Source organism: Streptopelia decaocto (genome assembly GCF_964273445.1).
Source record: "Streptopelia decaocto genome assembly, chromosome: 16".
Lineage (NCBI taxonomy): Eukaryota > Metazoa > Chordata > Aves > Columbiformes > Columbidae > Streptopelia > Streptopelia decaocto.
The window spans coordinates 4,866,120-4,891,375 of NC_138671.1; the positions used below are offsets into that span (position 1 = coordinate 4,866,120).

The window sequence follows — 25,256 nt, forward strand, 5'->3', positions numbered from 1 at the left end:
ATGGAATACAAGAACAATTCCCCAAGCAATAAGCAAAAGAAGACATTTATTCGAAAAAAAGCAGGCAGGTTTATGTACAGCGAGCCACAGAGGAAGAGTAAAGTCACATCCTGCCATCTTCAAGATCCTTCCAATGTGCCTTCTTTGATGATGACTCGTGCGAGATTTCGTGCAAGAGCCAGTCTCAGCATCTCCACTTTCATCGTCTCGACATCATCCTCCTGGAAGCGAGCAGAGTTTGGGTCAGGCTGCTGCACACAGGAACGGCCTGGCAGCAGGTTCTCTCTCTGGGTTTGGGAAGCGAGGATGCAGGTCGTTAGGACGGAGCGCACCTGTGTAATTACCTGTACAGGGACCTCCTGAGAAGAGGAAAAGCTACATTTCCTACTTTTTAGCTCAACGCAAGACAGCACTGCCAAGCCTTTTCTTCTTTTGGCAGCTGCAGAGGTTTGCATGTGGAGAAATGGCTCCCTGTTCTGCGCCTCGAACGCTTCAGAGCTGGAGCTGTTCGATGGCAGCTCCTCAGCTTTTCATTGCCCATGGAACTTGCAATTATTTATCTTGGAAAAGCATCACAGTCCAGTCCCAGTCAGCAGGACAGTGAGGAGTTCTCTTCTGCTGGGTTTGCGTACACTGAAATATCTCTGGATGATGCCCCATTTGGCCTCCAAAAAGCCTCGGTAGCTTGGGCTCTCCCTCTTTTCTGACTCCACCACCCCAGAATATAAATTTAGAGCTTGCTTTCCCCGCCCCTCCACACAGCCCCACCAGTTCATTATCCTGCTGTCCTCAAAACAGGAGCTACCTGGAATTTCTGCTTATCCGACTTCCCTGCGGTCAGGTCTTCCAGGCATCGCATCAACTCGTAAGTCTGCTCTGCTGAAAATATCACCTGTGGAAATGAAAGTATTTACTGAAAATGATCAAGTTAAGGACATCGCAGAGTCTGAGAAGATAACTGAGAGGCAGAGAATGTTTTCACACTCCCACTGATCCACTCTGACCCTTTACATCCTGGGATCAGAGGATCAGTCAGGCTGGAAGTGATTTTGGGAGGTCTCTAGTGCCACCTCCTGCGCAAAGCGGGGTCAGCTGTGAGCTCAGAGCACATGGGTCTGTCATTATTAATACTAAACTGCTGCATTCTTGATGGATCTTAAAAGCAAACAACTGAGTTTTGAAGAAGGACGCACGCTAGAAAAATCTTCAAGTACCAGAAGGCACTGGATTCAGTGTGCGTTTAAATAATCAGCACACATGTATTCCAGGAAACCAAGTTTAGAGTTGACTGTCCTCTCCTAGGTCCTGTGTGCGCCCACAGACAGGACATTTGGGTGGCTGTGCCGTTCCAGAACTGCAGCGAACTGTTCTTCTGCACTGGAAGTGCAAGTCTTAGCCTGGAGGTGCAAAGGGGGGGTCACCACTTCGAGATACCTTGTCAGGAGGAAAGGGAAGGGTGTGGGGGGCTTTGTCGCATGTCACCGGCTGCTCACCTCCTTCTGCTCCAGCAGGGGAAGGGCGTCTGTCAGCAGCGTCATCCAGAAGGAGCGGGGAGCGATGCGAGCCGTCATCAGCATCAGAAGCAAGCGGGCAGCTTCCGAGAACCGCTTCTCCCCGTACAGCCGGTGGAACTCTCGGTACTTCCCTGCACACAGGTGTAGGTGAAGGGTAAAAGGCGTCAGTGTCTGTCACACCTGGGGGACGGGATGGCGGGAGGTCCCTTTGCTCCCGTGAAGCCTGTGCTTGAATTCACCCCAACTGAGAGGAGGCTCCAAAGGAGCTGAGTCTGGGGGAACGGGAATCTTGGGCATGATGAAAGGTTAAAGTGCTGAAAATGCAGGCAAAAACCTGCTACTGTTTTTTTGTAAGGTTTCTGTTTGAACCAGCCTGTTTGCTAGCCGATACTGTCTGGTGTGCTGAGTGTCTGCAGCGTGAGCAACAGCACGAGTGGCTTAAAGAGACTGGTGGTGTTTGCAAAAAGTGGGAATGGGAGGGGAGGGGTGGGGGTGAATGTTCTTTTCGATATGGCAGAGTATCAGGAGGTCTGAAAGGCTTCATTGTCTCCTGATTGCTTAAATGGTAACTGAGATCTTTGTTAATGTGGAAAGTTCTGCTTTTGCTAAGAATTAGTTTGGTCGATATCCAGCACATGAGAACTGGCTGAGGATTAAAGTGATTTCTTGTGGCTTTGTTTGTATCCACTAAACTGTCAAAATACTGGAAGTAATGAGTCCCATTCAGATTCACCTTTGACTCATGCTTGAGCTCAAGATAGAGACGTGAAAATTGTCCAGCAAAAGTACACCTGATGTTTTTTTTTTCTTTTTTCCTCAAAAGGAAAAAAGAAACAAACATTTTCAGGCCCTTCAGGATTTTTTTTATAAAAAGCAGAAAGGGAGGTTAATTTCTCTATAAACGCAGTTTATAAACACACTTACGCAATTAAACTACAGATCTTTGAGGCTGATGCAAGGGTGACACTGGGCATACAGGGATCTGAGGGATTCCCAATTGGGTAAGTCACAGTCAGCTTCTAGGCTTAATTTAGGATAAGGTTTAAATGAAGGAAATAGTTCCAGTTTTGCAAGCTTGGCCCAAATGGGAACAGATCAAACTCAGGATAAACCCTCCCTGTCATGCTGCTGTCAGCCAGAAGGGAGTCACTCTAACTGCAACTGCTATTCCAAATTCCTCTTAGATTTCGGCCCCAGTAATTGGGCTCGGTAACTGCCACAGGCACATTTTAGCTCCATTTTGTTTTGGTCCGTTAATCAAAGGGCACAGAGCAGCTGCGGGCAGGTGAGCACAGCGCACGCTCCTGCCAGCCAGAGGAAGCTGTGGTGAGGAAAGGGAATGAGCCGGAGGCCTCCGCTGCCGCTTGGCACCATCGCTCTGGTGCCAGAGATCTTTTGTTTGAGTGAGCTTGGAATTGGCACATGGAAGCAAACAAAGATGCTGGCATTTTGGAGAACTTTATGAAGTTAGTAAAATTATCACGTTGTCAAAATAATTTAAACCAGTGGTTTATTAATTTAAAGAAGCCCCCAAAGGTCTTCCAGACTGTGTTAGTTAATATTTCAAAGTCTCTCCAGGTAATGACACAGTCTGGAAAAAGACTAAGCAAGGGGAAGCCTGTGAGTGCCAGAATTCGAGGCCATCCTGCTCAAAGCAGCACAGAACAGATCCCTACTGTGAGTGCAGGTGGAAATGCGAGCAGGCTGCATCCCAAATCATCTCCTGTCATTTGCCTTCCCCTCATCACTAAAACAGGACGCAGCCAGACAGAGGAAGAGACAAATCCAGACAATTCCATGGAGTTAACTGCGTTCTAAATAACAGACCAGAATGAAAACTGGAGACACTTCTTACCAAGAAATGTCAGCCGGTCACTGAGCAGCATGGATGGTCCCAAATTATCAATGAGGTCCAAGTCAGAGAAGGATCCCCTTTCACAATAGTCCTTCAGGAATCTAGGGGAAAATAAAACACAGTGACAGCTTAGAGGGGAGAACACTGTTTACATTATTTTGTATCTCCTAATCCCTTCCCAGAAAACTTTACTATACAACAGAGTTCCATATTAACTTGGTGTAAGGGTTTCAGAAGACATTTCCTGGGACTGGCCAATGAACTGCTGTAATGTGTGTTTCATTTTTCTAGGTTTTGTGGTAGTTGAGATCTATTCTTTAAAAGGACTAAGAGAAGGAAGGCGCACAGGAAGCTGAGGCTGGTGGATGCATAAATAACACTCATAGATCATAGCAAACGTTCTATTTTTCTGCTGTGTAAAAAGGTTGATAAGCAGCAGGAACAAAAACTATTCTAAAAGCTTTTCATCTGTTTTGTCACAGCCTTCATTATGCTGCTTTTTTCAGAGCTGCTTCCTGTGATGGCTTTCTATCACATTCTGCTGAAGGAAATATGATTCCCACTCCCCCAAAGAACAAATTAAAAAACCCCAAACCAGCAGCAATGTCTTCCTACTCCCTTTTTTCACTGCTGAGGACAGAGAATTGCCTGGCCACCTACCCAGAGTGTCATTTCAAAATTATACTCTATGCAAAGCAATTCGTACCTGCCTATTTCCAATTAGCAGAAAAATACATGACCTGGGTTGCTAGAGATTGAAAAGCATAAAGAGAGTTGCCATAGCTTTCGTCTAGGCCTAAGCTAAGCGTTAGCATCTTCAATTTTGTAACAAACGTTCCACCCCTGCAAGGTCAGATATTGTGACAAGTTTATGCGAAACCAGGGACACAATAAAACTTTACTCTTTTTTATGTATAATTGTGGTTTGAGGTTCTTTTGCAGAAATGGTGGCTTAAGTGGCTCCCACTGACTTGTTTGGAGACCGTATGGTGAACCAGATTGGTTAAAAATAATCTGAATGAAGCACAGAAGAGGATTATCCTCCACCCAAACCAGTTTCCTGGTTCCATCAGACAGCCACATTGGAGCAAGCGAAAGGGCAGTGATATTGCCAGAGATATTGCCAAAATAAAGGTGTATCAAAGCAAGGTCTAAGAGGATTGGACTGTGAAATAAGGCCAATCTGTTTCATTTCTAGATTTCATGAAGTGAAACAGTGTAGAAAAGAAACAGGGTATTGCAGATGAGAGTACCCGTGGATGCCATTTTCTAGTCCAGAAGCAGGTACTTGGTCTGAGGGAAAGATAATCCTCCTTCTCTGGGCCACGGCAGAGCTGCTGCCTCCCCCATCCCTTCCACCCCATGCAGCAGCTGCCATCCCAGAGCTTCAGCTACTCACCGGTCAGATATCAGTGTAGCAAAAGCCGCATCTTTAGCTCTGATGCTCCACGACAGGGCAGAGCCCAAGCGGTTATTCCGCAGAGCTTTCATGGCCATGATTTTACAGATGCTACGAACTTAGGAAAAAACACAGAATTAGTTTCAGCAGTTCCACTTGTACCGCTACAAAACAGTGAGATTTAAGAATCGATCACCTTGTTCGTGCATCTGTCTCTGCTCGCAGATCCTCAGCACTTTGAGGGCCTTCTGTTCGGTGTTGAGGGGTATCCGCTCAATGTGAAGCTCCAAATACACCCTGCCGTATTCCGGACAGTGGTCAAAGTAATCTACCCCCAGCTGCCACAGGCTGAGAGAGGCAAAAAAATCATCAGGCATTCCAATGCTATAAATCTTAAATAGGCACAACAGTAAAGCCACAAAGAGAATCTGAGTCTGCATTAATAACAGCTCTGATTAACTTGGTGTTCAGACCTAAAAAGGCTTTTACTTTCTACCAAATACCAGCTGCCTGTTATACAACCTGGGAATACCTGCACCTCACAAGTTGCTCTGTACCAAAAAAAGCCCCAGTGGCAGGAGCGATGCTGCTCTGGCCAACACGCTTGCTGGGTTCTAACAGACAGCTTGTGCCTGTAATGCAGGAAAGGAAACAGGCCAGGGTTGTACGATCCCTCAGGGATGCTGAAATCCTGACGGTGGCTTCTGTATGTTTTGCCTTTTTACTTCCTTAACATGAATTTGCTTGGGCTGCCTTGATGTTAGTCTATCCTCTGAGTTAAAAACAGTTGTTACCTGTGATGGGAGAAGAGTCCTGAGGCATATTCTAGCAGGAGGAATTCACGCATGTTTGAACCAAAACTGGGGGGGGAAGAAAAAAGAACCAGGCGTTATTAGTTGTACCTCACTGGAAAAACACTGCTGACTTTATTTCACAAGTACTTTTAATTTATGCAGCGTGTTTTCTCATGGGCTGTCCTAATAAGCTTTGTACCTCAGGCCTAAGCATGCAGGTCAGCTTTCTCCTTGGGGAGACCTGCCAAATATTTACAGCACTTAGCAAATATAACTTAGAGGAAGTGCTTTAAGAAACTAAAACTTGAAGGAAATTCAGATAGCAAAAATAAATTGCTCAAACAAATTTACTCAATGCATAAGTATGGAAACTCTTTTTAGATGAGTGTCTCACCATTTCCAATAATCACAAACATTTGAGCCCTTGATTATATTTCAGATAAAATTATATTTTTAAAAAATCCTAACACTGTACTGAGGCACAGTTGAATAGCACGTCAAGGGCATGAGATGAGCAACCGCTGCTGCTTGTTAGCGCATCTGGGTTGCCCGTAACTTCAGAGGCACATGCAGCAACTTTATTCCCCTTCTGTATATGCCCAAAATGCTCCTTTCCAACCAAAATCCACATGCTGTTTCCATCATCCTTGAATAATCAGCGCAAATACTCACTAGAGATTGTGAGACTGCAGGAGTTTACAGTGATCCAAGAGGTCAGTCAGATGAGCCACAAACCACCAGTTGCTCAGGGCGATGCTGTATTTGAAGCAAGCAAAAGAAAGAAAAATCTAAGCCTACTGCTGCCAAAGAATGTGTCAGGTTTTCCACAGGCGTTTCTTATCCATACAGAAGCTCTATTACAGTAAAACATCTGATTGCAATGCCCCAGGTGTAATGGAACACTTTTAACTGCTGCCTGCTTCACGTGTTCTTGCTGAATACTTTGGAAGGGTGATGGAGTGGCCTGTACCCATATCCTCTACCCCAAATACTATTGCAGTGAGTGCACACAGAAGTAAAAACCTTAAAACTCAACCTGCATTCCTTGATCACTTGATGCATCTCAAATTCAAAGGCTGCCATTAAAATTGTGTCTAGAGGCTCAGGGCTGCTTTCTCCTCCCAGGAACAGGTCCATACTAGACTGTGGAATAAGATTACAAGACATGATAAAAGCAGAAGTTGTGAGATGGTAAAAGGAAGACATTAGATTTAGCAGCATCATCTAGGTTATTTTATGGGAAATAATATGTCACAGAAGCTGGACACATCAACAAAAAAGAATTTTTCCTTATTTTAGCATAAGGAATCTGGGAAAACAATTTGCAGGAACAGACTGGTAACATTAGACACTGAAGAGAGTTGGTGTTCGATGATTATTTGTCCACTATATCAGTCTCCCAGTCCACATATGAATTCTAGGAAGCATCTTATGTAGTTACTGTAAGATATCAACCCTCACAAAGTTTTCTTTAGGTAGGGTAACCCTTGTTTGCATGAAACAGTGGAAAATATAAAAATAATTCCATTGCATGCCTGTGCATAAAACCGCAGTTCCATTGGCTTCACGGTTGGATGGGAATACAGGAGTCGAGTAACCAGAAAGTGGTACCAAGTAGTCAAGAGTTCCTTCTTCTCCAGTATGGCATCCTCATCTCCCAGCAGGATCTAACAGGAGAAAAACAGAGGAGTAATTCTGCAAATTCAGCAATGTACGCTGCTGCACCATCAACTCTTCATGGGCTTTACTCCCATTTTGCAAAGTTGAGAACTTAATCAAAATGAAATAACAAAGATCCTTCCTAAAGCCCAGTTTCCTAACCAGCCTTATGGCCTTGGCCATGAAAACAATCTGCCCAGAATTGTGGAGACTGTTGCAAAACAAGGAACGTGGTACAGAAGGCTGGCTGAAATCTCCTGATTTAAAGAACAGATCAGCAAGAATATTACTTATGGCCACACAGGGCTTCTGAAATACCCAAGAATTGATCCAATACTTGTCCACAGATTCTTTCCCTCCCAGCAAAAACACACCTTGCAGATGGATTCCATGTGGGAATTGGAAGCAAAAGTTCCATCCTGTAGGTACCGCTGACATTCTTCATGCCAGTGCTGCCATTTCAGCTCCATCTCAGTCAGTGTCTGAGTGTTGCTGAGCTGAACGGAGAAGATGATGACACATAAAATAAAGGAAACACCAAGTCAAATCACAATGAGCATTTGGGCTGGACTCACAGTCATTCATGCTAAAAAGCCAAACACAGGGTTGCCATCAAGTTTTTCCTTGTCCTACAGTGTCTTATTTTACCCACCTAAATAAAGCAAAGAAGAGCCTATGGGAGATTACTGTGATGCAGCCACAATTTTTCCTCCACGAGGAGATCACTAAAACAGGGGAAAACTTTGCTGAAGTCTTCAGAAAATTTTCTGTGTAAGAGAATAGTTCTCAGCAGTGTCTGTTTCAGACAACCAGATAACGTATCCTGCTGCAAACATTATCTTTCCAACTGCGTTGGTTTGTCACCTAGCAGGCTTTTATCTGAATGGTTGGACTTTTGGGCAATTCAAGAACACAAATATTATTACTGCAAAGTGTTAAGACTGACATGTTTTGATTGTGAACAAATTATGATGTTGCAGGAACCACATCAGAGACAGTTCTCTTTTCCCAGTGGAACTGCAAGAAAGAAATCCACTTTGTACATACGCTGGGCACAGGCATCTTCTTCATCAGGTCATCCAAGATTTTGTACATGTTCATGGACGTGGGATTGGCACTGACTTCCTTGGAGAGCAGATGCCGTGCTTCATCCATTCGGCCTTGCAGCACAAAGACATCCACCTGCAAAAACCACCCACGTGTGAGCACCACACTGCGCAAGGCTGCAAGGAGGAGTATCAGAGGGGAACTTAGACTTGCGATTTCGGCAAGTGGAGTTACAATGCTTAAACTGTAGGCCCCGGCGTAATTCTTGACTTGTGTGGAGAATGAAAGGATCAGGACACGAATGAGGGGTAGGATAATCGTCAGAATGGCTTTATCTTAAAACCTACACAGGCGAACAGAAGCTGTGTCCTCGGTATCAGTTCCTGAGATGTAGTCCAGTGTCCAGTGGGGAGGAGGAAGGCAGAACACACAGGCATGAATTCTTTTTAAGAATCTTACAGGTGACGATACTCACCACATTCCAGAAGAGCTCGTGTTTTGATGGATTTTCACTGCTCAGAACTTCCCGGACCATGTTGTCCACATCACAGACATGAAGTCGAACCCAGTCAAGGAGGCGAAGCAGAAGGGGACCAGCTTCACACAGAGAAGATATTCTGTTAGTTCCCCTGTTTGTTCCCAAACTGTTATTTTACCTGTTCCTAACTTTGTTTGACAATTATTAGACTGCTGCATCATCAACTCTTCATGGGCTTTACTCCCATTTTGCAAAGTTGAGAACTTAATCAATTGTATTTCTATCTGCAAGTAACATGTTTGTCTGCGTAATATGATTTCCTTAAAAGATTATGTACTTCTTTAAAATGCTGGTGTAAACGAACTGACTTCAGAAATGGCATCCTGAAATTAAAGGAATTGCATCAGAGAATGCATAAAAATGTTAGTTGGCATCAGCATACTTGATGCTTAAAGATGTGTTTATGCTTGAAAGTCAAATAGGCAACAACTTTTGACATCCCTTTTCTTCACTACCCTTCTGTAAAAGAGACAATTTAATTGTCATGATGGGAAAAAGTAGAAGGCAAATTGAATAGCTTGACATAATCAATATGAAGACACTTTACTAAGGCAGAAGAGGTATTAAAAGGCTTATTGACACTTGTCATATCTCTAAAACATATCAGGATATGACACAATAGCTACTACATACATTTTAAACAAACAAATAAGGAAACAAAAGCCCTTCCATCTAAACATCAGAATAGTTCACTGCTCACCTGCAGCTGCTTCGACAAACAGAATCTCGCACAGGTTCCAGATCAGCTCCATTGCAGAGAGAATAGACACCTGAAGAAAGCAGGGCGACATTTCAGATTTAGCATTTATTCCAGTTAGGGGTTTTTTTTAACCACACAAGGGTATCTGCTGCCCATAGCAATTGGTCAGTTAAGATCAGCTCTTACAGACAGAGAAATGTCATATGGACATTTCAGAGATACAAATGAAAAGAGAGGCCTCGACCTGTCTATACACGTTCAGCTCAGAAAACAAGCAAGCTGTTTGTGTAGTGAAATGTGATGATAATCTGTCATCAGTGGGAACTACAAAACAGTATGGAAAGTGTTCTTTTCAGCGTTTTTGCACTCCTGAGACTTAACATTACAGACAGCAAAGTAATGGAGAGAGAAAGGCCAATTAAGCAACATCAGTGCAGCAAACAGGACAAAACTCCTGTGAGCGCTCTGCTCTTCCCATAACACTCCCAGCGTCTGACAGTTCCTGGTGAACATCTCGGGCTTGCTACAAGGCTCCAACGCGGTTTGTTAGAACCTGAGCATTTGAGAAGTGAAGTTTCAGAAAGGTGAGTACCGGCTCACAGCTGGCTTGCAGATGGCAAGAAAACATCACACCTCTAACGCTGAATATGTGTTTAAGAAATGGCAGTGAATCCAGACATTGGGCGTCTTTTTATTGTTACAGAAATAATGGAGCTAAGTATTTATTCCTATGTATTCTTGGCTGTGAACTGCATCCAATATACTAAGCCAGAACTAAATCTGGTGTTGGCCTTGGTGAATTTACCAGCCAGCGATTCGTGTTTAGTTGTGACTACATGACATGACTGCAGGTTACCTGAGTACTATACTGGCTGTGCAGAGCGGGGTCCCGGGCTGAAACTGAGGGAAGAATAAGGAAAGTCAAAGAGCAACATATTTACCTTATTTCACAGCCCTTTCTGGGCTCATAAGTACATACGACAATACCTGATCACTCGTCAAGCACAGACCTAGAGGAATACATGGCAAAGCTAACTTCTATATAAAATTTTATTGGTAACTTTTAAAAATAAATATTGTACAAACCTGGTTATGGCTATAGGGCAAGGAGGGAAGGAAAGAGTAAAATCTCACACTTTGAAGGGAGGAAGCAAGCTGTTAATTTGGACTCAGTTTCCCATAAAACTGCAACCCAAGATATAAAAAGATATACAAAAAAATCTCTGACCAGATTTACAAACCAACTTGGAAATCTTGAGGATGGAAATGGAGTCTTGATAATGTCTGAAATCTACACATGCTATTTTACAGTAGCTGTAATAGCTTACAATTGAAATGGTATTTTTAAAATCACAAATAGCATTTCTTTTTATTTCAGTAAGAGAACAAACTAACTTACTAGCTGCCTGGTGCATGTCCTCCATACAGGCTCTTATCACTGATCGGTAGTTTTTACTCACTTGAACCAATCTGCCAAACACAAAAAGGCCATGGTCAGAGGGAGCTGTTTGAGTTTTAGTCTCATGCCCACTGTCCACTGAAATCTCACAGGTTTCTCTGCAGCACTGGACGCTCCCAGGCCTTGGGCGGATGCAGCGGGAGTCAGCGAGGCTGTGCACAGTGGCTGCACGTGTGCTGCACAGATGCGCAAAGGTGCTGGTCAGCATGGTTACTGGAAAGATCAAAGCCTTTTTTTGTAAAATTACCCTGAAACTGTCATTTTTTTCCGCGCTGCTGTTCCCAGCAGCTCTAAGCAGTCTGAATGGGGTCAATGGCACTTGCCCAGCTAGAGAAGGAGCAGTGATACTGGGTGTTTCCCACCCTCCCGTGCCCCATCTCACTGAATGGGTTATCATGCAATGGAACAGACACTGGGCAGCGGTGGAGTCACCATCCCTGGACGTATGTAAAACGTGTAGATGTGGTGCTCAGGGACATGGTTTAGCGGTGGACTTGGCAGTGCTGGGTTAACGGTTGGACTCGATGATCTTAATGGCCTTTCCAACCTCAACGGTTCTGCGGTTCTGTGCCCCACTCACTGTGCTTTCCTGGACTTCCCCGCCAGCTCCTCCTCGCTCCGCTGCAGCCCGAGGAAGATCCCGTGTGACTCGTTGAAGAGTTTCCGCAGGGTCTGGATGTAGATGTCCTGATCCTTGCGGACCACGAAGAGGCGGGAGGAGCTCGGCCCTCCCTCCGCCGTGCCTGCAACACACCCCGTCAGCTCTCCGGGCCCGAGCGCCCGGCCCGCCCGGCCCCGGCCCGGCACCCACCTCTGCGGCCGAACAGGGTCTCACACACCAGCGCCTCCGCGGGGCCCCACGCGAAGCACAGCTGCCTGGCGGACGGGTCCGCCCCCGGCACCGCCAGCAGCGGCGGCTCCGCGTCCAGCTCCTCCATGGCGGCGGCCGCGCTCCGTTCCCGCCGCACGGGGAGGCCCCGCCAAGGCTGCCCGCGCCGCTGCCTGCGTCGCCCCGGAGTCCCGCAGCGCTCCGGCGCTTCCCCGCCGCGCTGCCGGCCCCAGCTGAGGCGCCGTCCCGGGGCCGGGGGAGGGTGCCCGGCGGGTCTCCGCCGATTCGGGGCAGGCGCCGGCCCTCGCCCCGGGAGCGCCGGCGGCTCCGAAGGCCCCCGGCGGGGCGGGAGTGGGGCGGCGGGGCGGGCCGGGGGGCTGGGTCCCGCTCCGCTCCCGCCCGGAGCTGCCGCGGGCGCTTCCCTGGGGCCGAGAGCGGCTGAGGGGCCGACAGCGCCCCCGGAGCCCTGTCAGGCGGGAGGGCAGGTGCTCCCCGGGGGTCTCTGAGCGGGGTGAGGGCCGGGGAGCTCCCCCGAGGCCTCCGGGGCTGGTGTGTTGCTGCCCCGCCGAACCTCGGCTTGGCCTCCGGTGGGGAGGAGCGGGAGGACGGAGGCCGCTCCATCTGCTTCATTTTCTTGTGTCGGCGGTTTAAGTGCCGCGTGGATGCGGTGCTGGCTCCGGGTGCACGGTGATGTAGTTGTTCAGTCAACATTGCCCTTGTGTTCACTTCATTGACTCGATTGCCTTGTAATAACCACTTTCTCTTATTTCTTTACGCACTGCAAACACTTGAAAGATAGATGAGCCTCATGGTTGTTGAAGCTGACATTCTGTAGAGTTGCAGAAGCTCCCAGGCAAGCTCTTTGATAAAGCTGACTAATCAGATGCTGTGTGTCGTGACTCCCGTGGGTTGCCCGCTGCTTGGAGAAGGACTCGTAATGAAGCATTAGATCCATCGCAGCAGGTCGGGAGCCGAACTGGCAGGTGTCAGGGAGAGCTCTGCTGTGCACGTGTGCATTATTCGCTTACTCAGGGTCATGAGAGCTTTCCCCTTCTCTGCCTGGCAGGGGTCAGGATGGGGGTTAATACCCCCAGAGATCGGCAGTTTGCCTGGGGAGATGGCTGGAGACTCCCTGATCACCTGTCTGTGAACTGGGAGCTCACGTACTTATGGGTTGGACTTGAGTATCTTATGGGTTGGACTTGAGTATCCGTTAGTAGCTTGGTGTGATAGAACACTAACCACATGCTGCTCTGTTCCTTCCATTCTGCTGTCCTTCCCCATCTCCGCATGCCCCTCACTCTTTGCCTATCCGTCACAAACTCGTTCAGGGATATAAGAAAAATCTTAGCGATGTTGTCTTGCTGAGCTCACAGTCAGAAGCAGCCAGTCCCTCTCAGACTCTTTGAAGAAGCTCACTAAGAATTAATTTTTCAAGATAGCTTAAATCATTCTCTGTCCTCGTATGACAAATGCTGCAACACTCCACTGCTAAATTGCCTTTTTTTACTTCATTTGCTACTGCATCCATCATTTCCAATAAAAATAAAGCTGGCAGTTATCTTTGGTAAGAGCATGTTGTGACACCGATCGTGCTGAGAAAAGGAAGTGGCGTCTATTCAGGTCAGTCAGGAGGAATGGCTTGTTGCAGGGTAGAACAACTTAAAATAACTCTTCATAAACCTGCTTGAGAAACTTAAGATTAATCAGTTTTATCCTGTATTGTAAGAGTAATTGTAAGGGGAAGGGGGGAAAAAATCAAGTCCTGATGAGGTGGGAAATTACTAAATTGAAAAATAGGAGGTTTAGAAGTTGTTTCACGACTTGTGAGCAGAGGGACAGGTCAGCATCATGAACAGGGAAGGTACCGAACAGGCAGTGCCCCAGGGAAAAGTTACTTTCTGTTCCTGGTGCTACACTAGTATTAATGAAGAGCAAACCCTTAATAAGCCACTCAGACCTTCAGAGTCCAGGTTGAGTAAGCAGATTCAACCCTACTTGCTTGCTTACACCTTCAAATAACTGTTTGCTTGCTATTATTGCATTGTACGAACTGCAAAGTAACAGTTTTGGAGGGGCTGGAGTAGCTTTTGTAGGCTTATGCTTGTTACTGTGCAGTAGCACACATTTGTGCTGTCTTAATGTCCTAAAAATCTTAATGTCTTAAAATCTCAGTGTGAAAGGGAACACGTTGAACACCCGTAGTCCCTGCCCTCTTCAGAAGAGGGTGGAGAATTAAGCCCAAGAGCTCTGCAAGATCTAGACATGTCACATTTCTTCCTAATAAACCTGCTGTACAAGAATGAAGCAAGGCATGGAAATATTTCAGGAAAGAACACGTAGATTTTTTTTTTTTTTCCGCAGAGATGGAATTTCTCTGGAATTCTCACTGTGATCATTCCCCATTCACTTCCCTGAACTCGGTGCATTGGAGGGGAGGAGCTCCGAGGGACACAAAGCTTTGCCTTTGCCCCCTCTGCTGCTGCCTGGACCCCGCAGGTCTGCGTCCTTTGTAGTTCCCCGTGTGGCTTGTCCCCTGCCGCTCGCTCTAGCCAGTTATTTTTGCGGTTTTTAGCCCTCTTTATTGTTAGCTCCACTGGATCTCCTGTATAATGTGAGTTTCCTCTGTGGCTACATTAGAAGAAAAGCCATATAAATAAGAGGTTTGTAGAAACCTGCTCTGATGGGGAATCCGTGTGAGAGCAATGGTGATACAACTGAAACAGTTTTCAGGTTTTTTGAGCACTTCTGCAGTGGTAACGAAATCCCATATGTTATCATAAAATCTAGTGTATTTTCCTATCTCCTTTTAAGCAGATTTGTTCTGCTTGTGATGCTGGCCTCAAGGTATGTCTCACTTAACGCCATTCCTGCATTCAGTGCTTTCATGCTGCCCTCAGGCCTTGACCAGTTTGATCCCACCTCCCAAAGAAATCCTCCTCCTGGCCCTGCAACACAGGGATCTTCAAAAAGGGAGGAGGAAGAGGTGGAGAGCAAAGAAAAACAGGACAAATCGAGCAACATCAGTCTTGTGACACCATTCCTCACAGTGGGTGGCTTCTCTGTGATGTTGCATCATTTCTAAAAATAGAACTTAAGGTCTTTTGGGAAATGCACTGGTCTTTTGTTCTGTGAAGTGCCCTGTGTGTTTTGAGCTTTGCTTAAAAAAGCTGTGCATGAAGTAGAAGAATAGTGTGGGTTTAAAGATGCTTTATTTCCTTTTTTTCATGTATAGTCCTGCTTCTTCATGGTGATCATGGACTTGAGAAGGTCCAAATGGCTTTGCCAATTGCTCTTCAGACCTGAAATATAAGGTGAAGGAAGATCGTAGGAGAGATACCCCATGAGACTGTGCTAGAGGGATTTGGACAGAAGCACATTGTTTTCTCTAGCCACAGGTGCTTCTTGCCTCCCAATAGTTTAAATAAATAGAAAAATAATAATGAATAATTAAATGCAGGGAAAACAGGCAGGATAGACTGATTGGAACAGTCTTTTGATGATAAATCAAGGAAAATGACACAGATAGGATTGGAAAGTACATCTCACAGGAGTATCAGTTTGAGCTGCAGTCACAATTTAAAGCAGCATCTCAGTTGCTTTCCTGGGTCAGACCAGACCGAGCTCTTCCAGTGTCTCTGATTTTTCCAGAACTGATTCATAAAGACCGTCGAGAAGGAGTAAAATACTAAAGCATTCTATGAAATTTTAGATGACATTTGATCTTCCAGAGTACTGGAGCAGGGAAATTTTACGATACATGGGAGCCTAGTCTACAGGGAGATGGTAAAAGACTTCACTACCTGTTTTGTGGAAGCTCAGCTGGCTGTACAGGCCATCTTCACTGCCTCAGGTGAAGAGAAGCTGCCAAATTAACGTATTCTGTGATTTAAGTTGCAAAAGACATACCCATCATTAACCAATTGACATGATAAAACTTTCTGACTGCCTGCAAAACAAGGGGATATTTTTCAAGTTTTAGATCCTGACAAGAGGGAGACAGAAGATTAAGGGATACATTGTTTAAAAGCAGAGTGTTTAGTTTTTATTTAACTAATAATTAATAGATATAAGTAAGAAACTAAATAATTATAACTAACATAATCAATTATTTCTTAGTATAGATTTGTGTCTAAATTTTCAAAAATTGTAATGCATATGTAATATTTATGTGAATATAAGCAACGCAAGAGCATCCAGTCGCTGGAGCACTTACGGAGGATGATCCCCAGTGTTCCCCAGCACTGATAAAATAAAGAATGCTGCTTAACATTATAATTGACTCTACTGTTAGGTTTATTTCTCTGTTTCACAGGTAGCGTTGGGCTGTGTTATTTTCTTCGCTGTGGACTCAGGTAAAAGTTCAGCTTTCTGTCGTCTTCTTCAGTTTCCAGACAATTCCAATAAAACAAAAAAAGCCCCTGTGAGCATGCACACAGAAGGGAGGTACCGGAATGTGAAGTAATGTGACAAAAGGCAGAGGAGTGGGATCAGAATCCACAGAGAAAAGCGAGCATGAACTCTGTATTTACTTGTAAGTTAAAGTTTGTCTTCAGTTGATATTTCGCTACTTGGGCAGTTTATTGTGGACAAATCGCGTCTTGTAACTTCTCTGAAATGGTGCAGGAGGTGCGTTACGGGCAGGCCTGGGTTTTGTCACGCCAGGAACATGGTGTGTGACCAAACGGCCACCTCTGCCTCACGATCCAGAGCACACTGGCCACACGGTAAATCCATCCTTGAAGAATTTACAAGAGCCATTTTTGTGGTGTTTCTTTCCCACCTCTGTGCTCTAGAGAAACAGTTGACAAATGATGACTGCGGGTGTAGAAAAAAGGCTCAGAAACTGTTTTGTGGGAACGTGTTCAGTGGACACTGCAGCTATTGAGAATTTCTTCCTCCCCTGCATTGGCAGGAACTTGAGGGCATCACATTATTAGTAGTATATCCTCTCACTTGCATATTACAATTTTTGAGGTGCTTCATCATGTCCTTAGGTTGCAGAAGAATGAAAGTAAACCTTGACTGCAGTTCTTCTCATTGTATTAAAGATGCGTTTTTCACACAGCAGAGGCACAGCGGGTCTCGGTTCCCTCTGCAAACGCATCATTTCACAGAATGTCAGGGATTGGAAGGGACCTCAAAAGATCATCTAGTCCAATCCCCCCGCCAGAGCAGGAACACTTCGGGCCTCACCTTCCCCGGGAGGAAAGCCAGGGGCTCGGCAAGTGCCGTGGGTGGCTGTATGAGTGTCACCCGTAAGGCAGCAAGGGCCATAAAATGGGAAAAAAAGTGTCAGGTTTGAGGAGGACGAGATGGAGGGGTCATCCACGGGGGAGCGTCAGGTGAAGGTGCCGGTGGGGACAGCGCAGCAGCCCCAGGAGCGAGGGCGGCCAGCGGAGGTGCCGCAGGGGCGCCGAGGGGCCCCTGAGGAGGCGCGAAGGCGGCGGACGGGGGTGGGCGGCCGAGGCCCGATCCCGGGCGGTGTGGGGGGAGGGGCGCGGGGCGCCGCGGCCCAGCGGCCATTTTGAGGAGGACAATACCCGCCGCACGGCAGGGCCCGCTGCGCCCGCCGGGCGGGGCGGGGGGGCGCGCGCACGCAGCGCGGGACAGCAGCCTGGGCGCGCGCACGCTCCGCCTCCCGCCGCCGCGTTATGTAACGGCCGGGGCGCGCGCGCACTCCCTCCCTCCCTCCCGCCCTGTCCCCGCCCCCTCCCGTCCGGCGAGGCCCAATGGGCGGCGGGGCCGCGCCGGAGGGGGGGCGGGGGAGAGCCCGGCGGACGGGGCGGGCGCGCGCACGCACGGGGGCAAGGCGCGGCCCCGCGGCAGTGCGTGCGCGCTCCCTTCCCCCCCCCGCCTTCCCCTCTCTCTCTCTCTCCTCTCTTCTCCGCCGCGCTCGGTCGGTTCTTCCCCCCCTTTGTGAGGTGCTCGGAGCGGCCCGGACATCGCTTACTCGCCATGGCCGACGAGAAGCCCAAGGTGAGGCAGGCGCCCTCCCGCCCCCTCCGCCTCCCTTCCCTCGCTCCCGCCGCTTCACTTCGCCCCTCGGGCTGCGGCGGCGGGAGGCCCGGCCCCGGCCCGGCCAGCCCACAGCCTGCGCTCCGCCGCGCCGGCTTTGCGCGCCATTTTCCTGCGCACCAAGGGCCGCGGCGCCTTCCCGCCCCGCCGGGGGAGGGGGGGCCGGGGCCGCTGCCTCCCGGGGCGGGCGGGTGGAGGATCCCCGGGGAGGGCGGCGGGGAAAAGGAGGGGGGCGAATCCGGGCTCCCTTCCCGCCCTCCTCAGGGAGAGAGGCAGGTCTGGAGGCGGTTGCTGCCGTAGCCTTCCTCCTCCTCCTCCTCCTCCTCGCGGGGCCGGATCCGGCCTCCCCTGCGCGGCCGGCGGTGGCTCCGGGCTGGCCGGGCCGCAGCATCCCCGCTCGGCCCCGGCCGTGCGCTGGGGCGCTCGCCAGCCCCTTCCCACACGGGGCCTTTCCGGGGCGGGCAGCGCTCCCGGCCCCTTTGTGCTGCCTCTCGGCCCGGCCGCGGGAGGGGCCGCCCCGGGGGGGCTCCCGCGGGCGGAGGGGAGACGCGTGGAGCTTCTTTTTAACAGCGGGAATTAAAAACCACAGCTTAAAAATAACCAACAAAAACCAACCAGACCCAAAACACAACCAGCGAACGCCGCGCTGCTGCCAGTTTTTTTCTTCTTCTTCTTTTCTCCCCCCTCCCTCTCCCCGTATTTTTAAACTGAGTTTGAGGATGCTTGAAAATACGGAGCAGGCGGGTGCGGGATGTGTCACATGGCGGGACCCGCACCCGGCCCGACCCCCCAGCTCCTCCCGCCGAAAACAAAGATGCAAACGCTGCCCCGGCGCTGGGGGATCCTCGCTGTGCCCCGCCGCTCAGAACTCGCGATCGCAACGAGCGACGCAAAGTTGGGTCGTCGGGATTTCTGCGTGTGGCTCCTAATGGGAGCACGGGGATCGGACTGCTGGTTCAGGAGGGGGTTTGCTTAAACGTTTTCTGAAGGAGAAGGCTTGGTTCTATTCAGATTTTGTCACCTTCTCAGATGCAGTCATTTAAAGTGTCTTGAAGTTTTCTTCACAAGTACCTCGACTGAGATGAAAAAGTTGGAGATGTAGTAAGAAAGAGGCTTGCTAGTGGTTGAGATCATAGTTGTTACCTAAATAAATTTATTCCTTTGGAACTGTGATGTTGCATATTATTGTGCCCTTGATATTTTTTTTTTAATTTGTTTTAAAACAACGGCCCTAGCAAGTCTTCACTGTTACTTTGCAGGGTAACCAATCTCAAGAATGACAACTGATGAGTAGGGTTTGGGGTTTTTGGTTTTCAAATAAAAAGTACTGACCTTTATTTCCTAATTCAAAGTTTTAAGCTGATAAATACCTACAATATCTTTATTTCCTCCTTTTTTGATGACCTGTTGCACTTTGGTAAAATGCTAACTTCTTGTTTCATACCTTTTACAAAAGTGTTTTTTTGTTGTTGTGTTTTTTTTTCTTTTATTTCCTCAACAGGAAGGAGTGAAGACTGAAAACAATGACCACATTAATCTGAAGGTGGCAGGGCAAGATGGGTCTGTGGTGCAGTTTAAGATTAAGAGGCACACACCACTTAGTAAACTAATGAAAGCCTATTGTGAACGACAGGTACGGTTCTTGTATGATCATCAGGGGAGAGGTGATCTCCAGAGAGAACTGAACACAGTAAAGTCTGAAAACTATGTAAATATGCCAAATGATAAACACATAACAGAAACTAATTGTGTTGCATTAAGTGTATTGTTCCTAGGGTCTGTTATAGGGTGGACTGGCAGGGTTGTGACAGGAAATGGGTGAAATAAAGATCTGTTGTTATCTTTGTGAAATCTGCATTATAGGTGTAGGCTGTTGGGAGGTGGCTGTTACTCCACTGCTCAAAAATATCAGTATGGAAGGGGTGCTTTAGAAACCCGTGGTATGAACTCTACGATAGTTGAGTGATAATCAGAGGTATTTTTATAACTCTGAGTAACTTCTTGGTCTGGTCATAGACTTCTGGTTTATTAGCTTAGTACTGTTGCCTTGAGAAGAGAGAATATCAATGAGTATTTCAGGGTGTGAAGGTGTCTAATGTCTAGCTTGAGAAGTTTATACATTTAATTAGGACCTTTGTTTTTTCTCTCGTGGCCTTGTTGTCAATTTAACCCTCTGAGGGACAAAAAATGTATTCTGCTAGTGTAGTGGCAACTGCAGCTGGGTTACTAAGTTGGAGGCAGCTATTGCAAGTTTAAAAAACACCTGTGTAAGAGTAACTCCATTTATCACTTTCTTCTGAAGCTTTTGATTAGGAAAACTTTGTCTCTGCTGTCCATGATTTTTTAATGAATGTGTGCCTTAAAAAGTTCCATCTCTACAAAAGGGTTTAGAATTGGGGAAGGTTTATTTTTTAGTAACAGAAATTCAGCGATAGTATAAAATACAATAAAATAAGTATAAAATGGTGAGGTAACTATTTTGCCACCAAGCAAAACAGACTAATTCACATACAGAGTGGCAAAAGCTCTTTAGTTTACCCTTTGCTGCAACAGGATAGCGATACAAATAAAGAGAGGGAAAAATCAGCTCTTGGTAATGTGTCCTTGTGAGCTCATTTTTCCTACCTCTGTCATACATGCTCATGTTATATTATGAAAATCACTGTGTATTGCTTTTTCCGACCATAAAGTGCAATTATATCTGTCTTTTTGGGACTTTGAGGGTCGGTTAATTGTTTGTAAAGTCCTGGGAAAGATGGTTTTAGAAGTACCATTTGTATTTCCGATACTTGGATGCAAACAAAAGAAAGATTTTAAAACTTTTCACCGAAATTTCTAACCTACTTTAAAAAAAAAACAAACCAAAACCCAAACCAACAAAAACCCCTAGGTGTCAATTGGAGAGAAAGAAGAAATCTTTTGAATGGAAGACTTTTTTTTCTGATTTTGCTTTTAAGCTAGTAGTTATCCAAAGGATATTTCTGTGGAGATGGACTTGTCTTTACATTTCATTTTTTAGGTGCTTACTTCTCAGACTTTGTTTGAAAGCATTTGTTTTGTGTCTCTAAAAGTTAGATTTTGTTTGTGTTCCTAACTTGGCACACCCAGTCTTAAAATCCTTGCGCTGTGGACTTCAGATTTAATTTTGGAAAGGTGGAAGCTGTGTAGAGTAGAGAATTCAGGAGCTTTAAAGAATGAAAATCATGTATTTCATGTAGTAGACCTAAAATGGAGGTAACTAAAGCTTGAATGGTATGTTTAGATGATGAAGACTATTTGTGATTATTTTAAGTGGGGAAAAAATCATCCATGGGATATGCTTAATTTTTTGTAGATACTAATCTCACCAAGGTACAATTTTTAAGTATGTTTTCAGCTGTCATTTACTCAGCTTACAAAGTTGTCAAGAACCTGCAAAAAACCAACACTTTGGGAGTAGAAAATATATATTTTAAGAAACAAAATGCCTGAGAAAACGGTTCAAACCAAATGTTGCTGTGCAAAAATGTGTTGCTGCCTTGACACTCGGCCACATGGTTTTCTTAAGCGGGATGATGTTCTGAGCGAGCGCTGCACAATCTTAGCCACACTAGAGAAGGCATTTCGCTGTGAACTATAAAGTCTTGACCAAAAAGTTTACTCATATTCTTTATTAAAATCAACTTCTCAAAAATAATTAGCAAGTTTTCTTTTGTGTGTTGTATCTGCTCTTGCGTGGTGAAGCGCAGGTGGCTTTTCTAACTCTGAGTGCCAGCGCAGCTCCATGCAATCCATTGGATTTCCTCCAAAACCAACCAGACTTCTTGCATTTTTAGTTATTCTGTAGAGATAACAGAGTAGATAGAACTGGGAAAGAAGTAGATACCAATGTTCTTAGTTCTGGTTGTATCCTTGATCTTAATTAATCTTCCTTTGCTCTAGAATACCTTTGAAAACTTGTGCATTTGAAGCTTGTGTTATTAGTAGGAGGGATTGTTGCTATTTAGTTTTCTTTTTGAATCTGTTGGCTCAAGTGAGAATGAGAAAAGTCTTCTGGGGGATTGGAGAAGTCAGCAAAATTACTGTTGCATGGTAGAAATGCTGGTTTGAAATACTGTTCAGTAGTTTCTGGAAGCAGAAGGTTTTGTTTTGTGGTTTCTTTTTTTTTTTAAGTTCCAGCTGTGCATGGATAAACTTTGATCTGTTGATTTCTTGTTAATAGGAATTCAAGGTCAAAAAGTTGCTATTGCCAACTCTGCTGCTGCAGATTAATAGATGGTGGTTGCATTTGTGTAAAAAATATTTTGGAATACCTTTGCTTTTGGGGAAGATGAAAAAGGAGCATTAAATATTACTGTTTGACATTTGTTACCCAAAGTGTTGCATTTAATTTTTAAGTGAATTATTTAGAAGCACTATGAAAATCCTGGCCTTTGGGGTGAGACTTGTGTACTAGGAATTGCTTTATTTTAACATACAGTCAGTGGGGGCACTGTTGCTTCTCTTAGTTATTGGACACAATGCAATTTTTAATACAAAACAGATTCTAAGGATTTGTAGTGAAACACCTTAAAGTCAGTGCATGAGGGGAGTAGGAAAACTGTATTGTGCTTTATGAATGGTGGCTTGTAATGATTGTGGTATAATTCCAGTGACAAGTTCAAGAGTAAACTAGTGAGTACTTTTACACCAGACTTACTTCACTTTGTGTTACTTCTCTTTGTCCAGGGGTTGTCAATGAGGCAAATCAGATTCCGGTTCGATGGGCAGCCAATTAATGAAACAGACACACCTGCACAGGTAAAGGACAGAAGCAAGGCTAGAGAACTCTATTGGAAATTTGCTGCAGGAATTTATGTTTCTGTTTCATATATAATACTGGTGTAATTGTATCTGTTAGTGGTAAAACTTGATTTTTTTTTTTACCATTATTTCGGTATAACTAGTTTAGCATTACTGGAAAGGGAACCTTAAGACTTTTTTAGTGTTTGAATAATAAGTCTGTATTACTGTAGTAATAAAATAAGAAAATGAAGTGCAGTGTACAGGTGGTGAGTCTTGTAAAACTGTCACTTTATTGAGTCACAGCTCCGAAGTAAGAATTGGTAAGTTAAGAATTGAGTTTTTTTCTGAAGTAATGCCTTATTTTTTTATAAGAGCTTTTCAGGATGTTTTCAGATATCCTGTTTGCAAACTTATATTTGTAATACTAATTTTCTGTTATTTGTAATTTGAAGCTCCGTTTCATTAGCATAAAATTAATGAATACTGTGAAGTTTGGGTTGTCTGTAATAGGGTAAAACAAAGGCCATTCCAAGCATGGTTCACTGCGACTCTTGAGTATTTCTCTGTAGCTCCATGTAGCTGTGTTTAATCAGCCTTTCCAAGTGATACAGTTTTATATGCTTTTCAGAACCACTTGTTACAAAATAAGGGACTCCTGTTTTCAGAAGTTTTATAGTAGATTTGTATTTTCTAAGCAGTTTCTCCCTACAGTGCGCCTCTTATGGCCACAATCTATGCAGCTTTTTACCTTGGAATACTGATAATTGAGGCAACAGGGTGCTTTTCTCTCCATCCATGTTATGCTGAAGCTGAGGATCAGTCTATTTATAGCTGTAGTAAATGCCATAGACCAGTTTGATTTCCTGGAGTAGAAATTGAGACTGGTTAGAAATATAACTTAAATTAGTTCTAGCAACTCCTTCAGCCTTGGTACAGATTTTGCCAGTAGGTCACATTAACATCCCAGGAATATAAACTGTAAAACTTAGAGTAAAAAAAGAGGTTTATATTAATAAATTATTGCTGTTCCTCACTGGCAGTTTGTTACATCGTTGACTATATAAAGTGTTTTTAATTTTTTTTGTGCTTGCTGATGCTCAGTTTTACTGCCTGGTTGGGCCAGGGGCCTTAATTATAGTCTGCTTTCTTTAGTGCCGTAGCTGAAGCCATTTGCACATTTGAACAACAGCAGCAAAGTGGAATTGTGGCAGTGTTCTAAGGTAAACTGAGGAAGTAAATAGGAGAAAGAAGCAGCAATGGCAAGAAATATGAATGCTGATCTTTTCCATAGGAATCATACAATGCACCCTGAAGTTACATACTAGAATTTATTCTAGGACAACAGATGTCAACTGGCTTTGTTGTTGTTGTTGTTGTTTTCCATGAAATGTCTTTGCTTTTGAATTACAGTGAAGCAGGTTAAATGTGCAAAGTGATGATGATGGAAGGGAGTGGGGCTGGGCTGGTTAAACTGTGTAAAAAAAATAAACATGAGGATAGGAAATGTAAGAAAACCCAGCCTGTAGTAGATATTTGAAAAGAGCTGAAAGCCTTTTTCTCTTTTCTGCTGTAGTTGGAAATGGAGGATGAAGATACAATTGATGTGTTCCAGCAGCAAACAGGAGGAGTTTACTAAAAAACAAAAAACAAACACACACAAAAAGAACGCCGCTACTTTCCAGTCCAGAACTGTGCTCCCGCAGGCGACACATCCGCAATTAGAAAAATGAGACGAGACTTGGTTCAGCCACATCCCGACTACTGCAGTATAGTTTTCTCTCTTCTCTCTCTGATTTTTTTTCCTATTCCTTCTATTGTACATAAAGTAACTGGTGTATGTGCACAGACATAATGCATATTTTTTTTAACTAAATGGCCAATGGTATGTTTTGATCAACATTTAATGGAGACGGGGTGGGAAAACAAACTGGTTCTGTGAAAATGCCCCTTTCTCCATTAGTGGCATGCTCCTTCTACTTTTATCTTTATATTCCAGTAAGTTATTTTGCTCTCACTGTTTAAAAACAAAAACCTTGCATACCTTGTTTGATTGGATAATTTCAATGTTTTTCTTTTATCATTGTAAAACCAAGGACAATTTTATAACTTTTTTGTACGTAGCTGTTACATGTAGAGCAATCTCTGTCTAAGTAGGGATAAATTACTCTTAAAAAAAAATCCTAGATAGTTTCCCTTCAAGTAAAGCGTCTTGTTGTTTAAATAAACTTCTTGTTTAAAATAACCAGTTTTCTTTATTTTTCTGTGGAGTAATAGTACTCAGAACTTGTATTTCTTTCTCTGCAGCACTTTATGCTTCTCAATTCTCGGCTTTCTGTGCGGTAAGTAAGCATAATCCCCCTTTTACAGTCAGAAGACTGCTGGAAAATGAAAGGCTTCCTTGAGACCTCTCAGTCAGTAGTTGAAATAGAAGTCAGTTTTGTCTTTTTTTGTGCGTATGTGCATGTTTGGCTAAGCCAAAGAAGTTTGATTAGGCAAACTGCAAAATACCGGACTACTTATGCCATTGGGTTGAGCTCTTTGTGTCAGTCTTTAGTAGAAACATCAATATTGTTAAAACAGCGTGTTTAAAACTGTATTTGAACGATTTCTGATGTGAACATTAAGCTTAAAAGAGCAAATGATTTTGTTAACCATTCATTTTACCATGGTATCCAATGGG

The 25,256-nt window shown here is 45.0% G+C and overlaps 2 protein-coding genes and 1 long non-coding RNA gene across 5 annotated transcripts; 2 read left to right on the forward strand and 1 right to left on the reverse strand.

Annotated features, from left to right (window-relative positions):
* Positions 1-27: 27 nt before the first annotated feature.
* On the reverse strand, positions 28-12,123 carry NUP85 (nucleoporin 85). Of its 3 annotated transcripts, none has more exons than XM_082066782.1 (18): positions 11,777-12,123; positions 11,546-11,708; positions 10,906-10,976; positions 10,363-10,406; positions 9,507-9,576; positions 8,744-8,865; positions 8,269-8,403; positions 7,596-7,718; positions 7,098-7,229; positions 6,599-6,705; positions 6,235-6,318; positions 5,563-5,628; positions 4,965-5,116; positions 4,769-4,886; positions 3,370-3,470; positions 1,494-1,645; positions 806-892; positions 28-221 (listed from the first exon to the last, which is right to left on the reverse strand). In XM_082066782.1, exons 1-18 carry the CDS (start codon positions 11,901-11,903, stop codon positions 120-122), a joined length of 1,956 nt encoding a protein of 651 aa, XP_081922908.1. In that variant the 5' UTR covers positions 11,904-12,123; the 3' UTR covers positions 28-119. The 3 variants fall into 3 exon arrangements, with proteins under 3 accessions (XP_081922908.1, XP_081922907.1, XP_081922909.1); XM_082066781.1 differs by having other exon boundaries at positions 28-287; XM_082066783.1 differs by lacking the exon at positions 11,777-12,123 and adding an exon at positions 11,056-11,178 and having other exon boundaries at positions 28-287; positions 11,546-11,683.
* Positions 12,124-12,179: 56 nt separating this feature from the next.
* On the forward strand, positions 12,180-15,015 carry LOC309446760. Its single transcript, XR_014185499.1, has 3 exons — positions 12,180-12,279; positions 12,590-12,647; positions 14,159-15,015. It is a non-coding gene; the product is annotated as an uncharacterized lncRNA (long non-coding RNA).
* Positions 15,016-17,543: 2,528 nt separating this feature from the next.
* SUMO2 (small ubiquitin like modifier 2) lies at positions 17,544-24,818 on the forward strand. The gene is made up of 4 exons (XM_082066784.1): positions 17,544-17,773; positions 19,314-19,445; positions 22,520-22,591; positions 24,150-24,818. Exons 1-4 carry the CDS (start codon positions 17,753-17,755, stop codon positions 24,210-24,212), a joined length of 288 nt encoding a protein of 95 aa, XP_081922910.1. The 5' UTR covers positions 17,544-17,752; the 3' UTR covers positions 24,213-24,818.
* Positions 24,819-25,256: the final 438 nt, after the last annotated feature.